Source organism: Kryptolebias marmoratus, linkage group LG7 (genome assembly GCF_001649575.2).
Source record: "Kryptolebias marmoratus isolate JLee-2015 linkage group LG7, ASM164957v2, whole genome shotgun sequence".
In the NCBI taxonomy this organism is placed as follows: Eukaryota; Metazoa; Chordata; class Actinopteri; order Cyprinodontiformes; family Rivulidae; genus Kryptolebias; species Kryptolebias marmoratus.
In genome coordinates this window covers 15,552,029-15,560,189 of record NC_051436.1, presented here as the reverse complement: position 1 = coordinate 15,560,189, position 8,161 = coordinate 15,552,029, and the positions used below count along the sequence as shown (strand labels likewise).

Below are 8,161 nucleotides of genomic sequence, written 5' to 3'. Positions count from 1 at the left end.
CATAGGTTGTAGCTATCGGCTAGCTCGCTAAGCTACGTCTTTTCTTACCTTGATAGCTGTGGATATATTCTTCATGGAAGAACTTGTATCCTTTCTCCAGTTTATTGGATCGGGAATTCGCTGCTGCGATTTCCTCCACATCAGCAAAAGACAATTTTGGCAAATTAAGCAACTATTAGAACATTTTTTAATGGCGCTGTCATCTTAGTCATTGGTTAAATTCTGACACTATCCATTCACAAAAACATAAAACATCCTTGGGGGGGCCCCCAAAGCGCTGGGGCCCCGGCCTGCAGCCCCGGTAAGGCTGTGCTAAAATCCGGCGCAGGTCTTAAACCACCGGACAGATTTTAACAAAACTCTCAAAAGGAAGTATTGAAAATACATCTATATCTGATTAACCTTTGGACTCAACTCATTCAAGTTAGCCGCCACAGCTAAGTTGTCTTAAAATATACAAAAATCTGCTTTAAATCAGTCAGATTTAATATACATGATCTACACTCACTGGACACATTATTAGTCCACTTGTTCAGCTACTTGTTAACACAAATAGCTAATGATCCGATCACATGGCAGTAACTCAGTGCCTTTAGGCATGTAGACGTGGTGAAGATGACTTGTAGAAGTTCAAACTGGGCATCAGAATGGGGAAGAAAGGGGATTTAAGAGACACGTAGTGGCATAGTTGTTGGTGACAGACAGGCTGGTATTTTAAAAACTGATGATCTGCTGGGATTTTGACTCACAACCATCTCTTGAGTTTACAGAGAATGGTCTTCAAAAGAGAAAATATTAGGTGAGAGGAATTTGTGTGGGGAAAAAAGACTGGTTAATGTCAGCGGTCAGATGAGAACGGGCATAGTGGTTGGAGACGATTGAAATTCAACAGCAGCTCAAATAACCACTCATTCCAACCAAAGGTCTATAAAACCATCTCTGAAGCCACAACACGTCCAGATGATGAAGATGATGGACTACAAAGCAGAAGAACATGCTGAGTGCCACTCATGTCAGCTGAGAACATGTATGTATGTTACTACACTATATTTTGATGATTTAAAATCTTCTAATTTCCATTAGATGTGCAAAACTGCTTTTTGCTTTTGCAGCAATTTGCCTCAAGTATGATGAAAAATCTATATTAGAAAGGTACAAAAACAAAATTGTGAGTGGGCTAACAAACTGTTAACACTAAAATGATGGGACGCTGTATACACAATACATTTATAATACAAGCCATGTTTACTCATTTCTCATATAATAAAAAATAAGTTACACACCATGGTTTCAGCAAAGATTGTTTATAGATTATATATCAGTATATAATAAATCTATGGGTTGCAGACCCCAGCAGGAGTCTAAATGAACATTTCCAAAAGAGGTCATTCCCATTTTCTTTCTGAGTTTTATGCTAGCAGCAAAGGGAAAATCTGAAAATCCAGCCTTAATATCAATATTTATACTTGTTTAATTTGAACACGTATCTGTATTGCTCAATTTTATGCTTTCAAAGCGCAAGAAAAAAGAAAAATTGTGGCGGAACGCAGCGTGTACCAATGTTTCTGTTGTTTTGGGGGAAGGATTTGTGTGTCGAAACAGGAAGTCCTGCCGGCTTTTCAACATGGAAGTGTCCATGGAGAGTTTTGAAGGAGACTGAGTTAAAAGTGAGTTTTCCCAGCCCAGTTGATGTTATATGTGTGTGTTTTATGTCGGTATATATTTTCACGAGTAATATCTTGTTATATAATATCAGTATTTCGGTGACATTTTTACTCTTTTAATCGATAACTTATTAAAATAACGGTCATTGTTTGTTCTGTTTGCTGACGAGAAGCCTCTGTTTCTTTTTACCTGTCGTGTTCACTTGTAGTCGTGTTAGCTGTAAGCTGTTCATCTGGACCATGAAGTACTCCTGCTGTCTCCTGCGGCTGCTGGCTCGGTCCGGCCGACCTGCGGGGGTTCTGCTCCTCTCATCCTCATCCAGTCGCTTTAATGTGCAACACAATAACCCACAGCACCAGGTGAGCCGTTGGAGTATGTGTTGAGAGTGACTCTCAGCTACTACCAAATATGTGCACAATATCTGTAAAAGTGACAGAATTATAGCCATTTTACAGCAGATTTGATTTGTGACAAAAGGGTGGCAACAAAGGTTTACAGACAGTGGTGAGAGCAGCCATGTTGTCTGGTTTGGAGACAGTGGGACGGACAAAAAGACAGGAGACAGAACTGGAAGTGGCAGAGCTGAAGATGTTGAGGTTCTCTTTGGGAGGGACAAGGATGGACAGGATTAGGAATGAGGTCATCAGAGGTTCAGCACAGGTTGAAGGACTGGGAGATAAAGTTAGAGAGGCCAGACTGAGATGGTTTGGACATGTGCAGAGGAGGGACAGTGGCTATATTGGTAGAAGGAGGTTAGAGACAAAGTGGAGATATATGGACACAGTTACAGAGGACGTGGAGGTAGTTGGAGTGAGGACAGAGGACGCAGGAGACAGAGTTAGATGGAGGTGGAGTCGCTGTGGTGACCCCTGAAAAGGGAAGAGACTAAAGAAGAAGAAGAAGATAGCTGTTTTTCCGACAGACAGAATTGACTCCAAATAGTCAGCAACATAGATTTGAACAAAGCTCTTGCCTATCTGTTAGCACTCAGAATATGTGTTTGGGATCAGTCTCAGCATCTGTTAAATTTATTGTTTTTTTTGTTTTTTTAAGTCACTTGGCTTTGGCAGCCATCTTGAATCAGATTGAGTCCAGCAGTTAATTAATTGTATATTCCACGTATTTTCTTTTGCAAGTTTCGTTAAGAAATGTCCAGTGGTTCATGCAACACACAAATACACACAGACACGGGCAAAAACTGCTCCTACAAGATTTTGTACTCTGTAGAAATTACTAATTTTTTGAGACATTTACTTCACTGATAAAATTGTATTTGTTATTCAGATTCCAGTGTTCTTGTGTAGATATTGACAGATCAGCTTTGCAAAATGGAACCTTGTCATAAAATTTTCTTTTACTTATTCATTTTCTGGATGTGCTTTAGTGCTTCTGCACTGGTACTTTCATTAAAGTGATCTTGTCCTAGTACGCAGGGTGTCATCTGTTTGTGAGCCAAATATTTTTTCCTTTTATTGCTTTCATCATAAAAGTGATATTGCAGTTGTATTATATGTATTTTGTTCTTATAAAGTGCTTTGAAATGCTCTGAACCCTTTCTTCCAACACAAATGAATCAGGATAGAACTGATGTTATTCCTCACATTCCCGTTCTTGTATGTTTACCTTTTTTTTTTTTTTTTCCTTTTTACTGTAGCTGTTGAGGCATTTTTACAGCAGCCCGGCGTCTCCGGCGCGTCGGCCCGTACCTTCACGTTTTATCAATGAGGACGACCCCAAGGAGAAGAAGTCTCTGGTCCAACGGGAGGACTTGTTTGAGCAGATTGCCAAAGAGTCCAAGACGAAGGCCACGTTTAACCAAGTAGTTGATATCTTCCTTAAGAGGGATATTCGACGACGGGGTCACGTGGAGTTTATCTATGCTGCTCTCAAGAAGATGCCGGAGTTTGGGGTAGAGCGGGACCTGAGCGTGTACAACAAGCTGCTGGATGTTTTTCCTAAAGAGGTCTTTGTGCCCAGGAACTTTATTCAGAGGATGTTCAACCACTATCCCAGACAGCAGGAGTGTGGCGTGGAGGTCCTGGAGCAGATGGAGAACTACGGTAAGTGTATTCCACTCTGTTTTACACACTCAGCTAGCATCTCGATCAGCATCTAGATGTCAGAGAAACACATGTCATATGTTCTTCAGGTATACTGCCCGACGTTGAGACCAAAGTCCTGCTGATCCAGATCTTTGGACATAAGAGCCACCCTATTAGGAAGTATCAGCGCTTGGTGTACTGGTTCCCCAAGTTCAAGCACGCAAACCCTTACCCCATTCCGAAGCAGCTGCCTGAAGACCCGGTGGACCTGGCTCGCTTCAGCTTGACTCGCATCGCCAACGACCTGGATGCTAAAGTTACCATCTACCAGGTACTGTGTTCGGTTAGTCGAGCTTATCAGGAAGTAACAGGAAGAAAACTTAATGTGACACTCAGTAATGTCTGCAGTGGCCTTGCTGCCTTACAAACTGGAATTTAAATAGTTTTGAATTTGTTTAAAAGTAATATTTCTACAGATTAATGAAAGTAAATGGGGAAAAATATATAAAACTGTCTAACCTGGACTGTTTCTCCGTTCTTCATGATCAAACTACTGCAGCCCCTTCAGGTTAGATGATGATGATGATGATTCTCAGTTGGACTGTGGTCTGGGTTTGGACCGGACCATTCCAGGACCTTTTAACTGGTTCTCCTTAAACCTGTGGAGTGTTCTTCAGCAGGGAGTTTAGGGTCGTTGTCCGGTTCTAAAAATCTGTCAGTTTGGGCCTAAATGTCCGGACAGAAAGCCGAAGAAGGGTTTTATTTATCAGAGTAACAAACATGAATCCAAATCAATAAAAGAAGAAGAGGTAACGGTTTGGAACGGCCCAGCCAGAGGTTAGACCTAAATCTGACAGAAAATCTTTGTGGTGGCCTGAAGAGAGCTTTTCATTTATTGTTTATAGTTTTCCTGTGAACTGAAAAACAAATGTTACATTAACAGGTGTGTGAACTTTTTCTTTCCACACTGCTTGTTTGTGCCAAAATAATAATTTCTTCTTATTTTCTCTTCTAACAGCTACCATGTACAGACGTTACAGAGAGTGGAAAGGAGGTCAAACTGCCGTATATAGTAGGTACGGACTTTTCTGTGCGTTTTACTGAACTGCTGCTGCTGCTTCGGCCAAAACCAACAGACGGCTGGGTCAAGTTAGACAAGAAACATATTGTATTTTATCTAGTTTTACAGAGAGATATCACGTTTTCTTCTCCACACAACCCAGTTTACTGGGGGAATCATTGAACAATAAATAAACTACAGAAATCACATTTTCTGCTAAAATAATGTGAACACTGAAATTTGTTGAATAACATGAGTTAAAGCTAAAAGGAGCAACATGCTTGCTAAAAGCTAAAAATGTCAAAATCCTTGTTAAAGGCTGAACGTAGCAAAACACTAACCAATAGCTATAAGTAGCAAAACACTTGCCAAAAGCTAAAAAAGTTAAATTCTAGTTGAAAACTAAAAGTAGCAAAACACTACCTAAAAGCCTAAAGTTGCCAAAAGCTAACTAAAAGTGGCAAAATGGTAGATGGAGGCTAAAAGTAGCTAAATATTAGCCATTAAGCTAAAAGGAGCAAAATGGTAGCTAAAAGCATCAAAGGGTTAACAAAAAGCTAAAAGTATCAAAAGGCTAGTAAAAAGCTAAAAGTAGCTGAATGGAAGCTAAAAACAAAGGAGCAAAGTGGTAGCTTAAAGCTAAAAGTAGCAGATAGCTAAAAGCAGGAAACTGGTAGCGGAAAGGAGCATAGGAAAACAAAACCAGAGCCAGTAGCTGAAGCAGATTTCAAAGAGAAACACGATTTTGAAGAAATTGAAGAGATCTAAATGTGTTTCTGTAGACAAAATGTATTCAGATAGTTACAGAACCAAAGTTCATATCATCCATCTCCTGAATGAGCTGAACGTTTGGATATAATAACAGCTAAAATGGCTCAAAATGCAGAAGTAGTCAGATTGCAAAACTAAAAACCAGGAAAACAACAGTTTGTTTACACAGAACATTGTGTCAGAATGTTTCCTTGGTGTTGGAGAGGCATCTCCTGGCTTTGGCTGACTGCCTCCTGTGTTGCCTTCAGGTATCCAGAGCCCCGATCAGATGGAGCTGCTGTCCAAACATAATCCCAAGCGGCCAGTGTTTGTGGAGGGCCCGTTCCCTCTGTGGCTGAAGAAGACCTGTGTTTACTACTACATCCTCCGAGCCGACCCCACGCCGCCTGAAGAGAAGGTTGGGAGTCGCTCATTTACACGCAGCAGAGACGGTTAATTATTCCGTTTCATTCAGCGTCATCTGAGTAAATGTGCCAATTACTGACAACTGTGTTGTCTGCTGTTGTTTACATTCCTTCATATGGAAGCTTAAAAAAAACTGCATGGTCACAGGACTCAACATTAGATGTTTTATTGCTGATTTGTTGTTTATGGAACCTGGGGAGTATCCTATGAGGCAAGATTTCTGACTTGGGTCAGTTTTCAGTATCACAGAGGATTCACCTCCATAATGTTTTTATCAGGTGCAGCCTTGCTATTGCATGTTCGAATATTAATTTTTCTTATAAGATGAGCCATAGTTAGTAGTTTTATGTTCAAAAGAAAGCTCGTGTGACACCATGATTGTGATAGGGGCAGTAGGCGGGGCTTAAAGCTCTGCATTGCCAGTGCTCAGACTCTGGTTCCAAAAGTACAAGATGGCAGCTCACATAAACTGGTCACTTCCCAACAACAAGAGAAGACGAGGACGTTTGGTCTACGGTCCACACTGCCTGTCTGTGTCCAGAAATTCAAAGCTGTTTGACTGTGACTGAGGTCGGCTCGGGTCAGAATTTTGTGCACACTAGCCCCGTGCCGACTGGTGATGATTGTGCCCAACTGGGAATTCTGGGTAAAATCTGTCAACAAAAAAAAGAAGTGTGGTGTGTCTGCAGCTTAAGTCTGAGTGGTAGGTTTTTCTTGGCGCCCTCTGAGCTGTGACGGTTTCCTCCCACAGATAGAGGAGCCCTACGACCCAGAGAGGAGTTTTTACTACCCCCTGCAGCTGGACCTCAGTTTGGAGTGCGACCTGGGGGACGACGAGAGCTTCGATGTGGACGACTGTAAGACATCTTCAGACTTGCAGAAGTCTAGTTTGACAGAAGCGTTGTGTTACGGCGTGTAATGCATTTTTGTGTCTGTTCAGTGGACGAGGGGCCGGTCTTCGCCATGTGTATGAGCAGTCAGGGAGATCAAGCTACCCTGAACCAGTGGATCTCTGGCCTCCAGCTGAACAATCCCATCTTGGGTCAGGTCCCCACCCTGTTCCGCCTTGAAGGCGGCCCTCAGGAGTTGCAAGGAGCAGCCGCGAACGAGTCGGGTCACAGCCATCGGCCTCATCCTGAGACCCAATGAGAGGACCCGCAGCCTGATGATGTCGTGGATGAAGAGCTGAGGAGGAGCCATGGGATGAAGCAATAATATCTGACCAAGAAAAAATCTGTTTCTGACTGAGAGGGTCGTTAAGGGGAGGGTTAGAGTACGGGAGAAGCATTTTAAGTTAAAAACAAACACCTGAGGAGAACTATGACAGAGTTACGGCTCAGTTGTTTAATAAACTGTAAAAGTGAGTGTTGCTTTTTGTTTAAACAAACATCCATAAATCTTTTATCTAAACATTTGAGATGGATCTGAGATAACCTCTGAATCCTCTTCAGTCATGTTATTTTTGCATTCCTCTGCATCACCAGCTGCCCTTCAGGACAGAGTTTTCTAAGATCATCTTTATGTTGAGAAATGATGAACTTGCAGCTGTTTTGGTTAAACCCTTAAAGTAACTTTATGAACAATCTCATGCAGTATCTCGTGTGACCTGTTAGTGCCTGGAGTTGGTGTTGAGGATGACTCTCAGCTACTACCGTACCAAATTTAGCTCAGTATCTGTAAAATTCACTGAGCTGCAGCCGTTTTTGTTAAGGCTAAGGTCAATTTAGGATGGCTGTGACAGCTAATGGAGTTGAGTCCCAAAGTTAATGTATGTTTACTGGTTTCTTGAAAGTTTTTTTTGGTTCATGAGATAATTTACTAAACAGACAAAGTTGACTCTAAATATGCTGAACAGAAATATAAACTTAACACTTGTGTTTTTGCTCCCATTTTTCATGAGCTGAACTAAAAAGTCTAAGACTTTTCTCTGTACACCACAGGCTTCTTTCTCTCAATTACTGTTCACAACATTGTGTAAATCTGTCAGAGAGCACTGAGATAACCCATCCACCTCCCAGGTGTGGCACATAAAGATGCTGATTAGACAGCATGATTATTGCATAGGTGTGCCTGAGGCTGGCCACAAGAAAAGGCCGCTCTAAAATAATTACTGTTACTGTGTTGGGGGGTTAGAAAACCAGTCAGTATCCAGTGTGACCATTATTTGCTTCACATCTCCTTCTGTCTAATCAGCATCTTGATGTGCCACACTTGGGAG

General features: G+C 41.6%; 1 protein-coding gene across 1 annotated transcript; it reads left to right on the top strand.

Annotated features, from left to right (window-relative positions):
* Window positions 1–1,577: 1,577 nt before the first annotated feature.
* On the top strand, window positions 1,578–7,307 carry ecsit (ECSIT signaling integrator). The gene is made up of 8 exons (XM_017427004.3): window positions 1,578–1,667; window positions 1,874–2,024; window positions 3,320–3,725; window positions 3,815–4,038; window positions 4,726–4,783; window positions 5,787–5,935; window positions 6,695–6,800; window positions 6,884–7,307. Exons 2-8 carry the CDS (start codon window positions 1,905–1,907, stop codon window positions 7,090–7,092), a joined length of 1,272 nt encoding a protein of 423 aa, XP_017282493.1. The 5' UTR covers window positions 1,578–1,667; window positions 1,874–1,904; the 3' UTR covers window positions 7,093–7,307.
* Window positions 7,308–8,161: the final 854 nt, after the last annotated feature.

Coding starts and splice junctions, on each gene's coding strand:
- ecsit (XM_017427004.3), top strand. CDS start 1,905: ATGAAGTACTCCTGCTGTCTCCTGCGGCTGCTGGCTCGGTCCGGCCGA. Junction 4,039..4,725: donor CTAAAGTTACCATCTACCAG/GTACTGTGTTCG, acceptor CTCTTCTAACAG/CTACCATGTACAGACGTTAC. Junction 4,784..5,786: donor CAAACTGCCGTATATAGTAG/GTACGGACTTTT, acceptor TGTTGCCTTCAG/GTATCCAGAGCCCCGATCAG.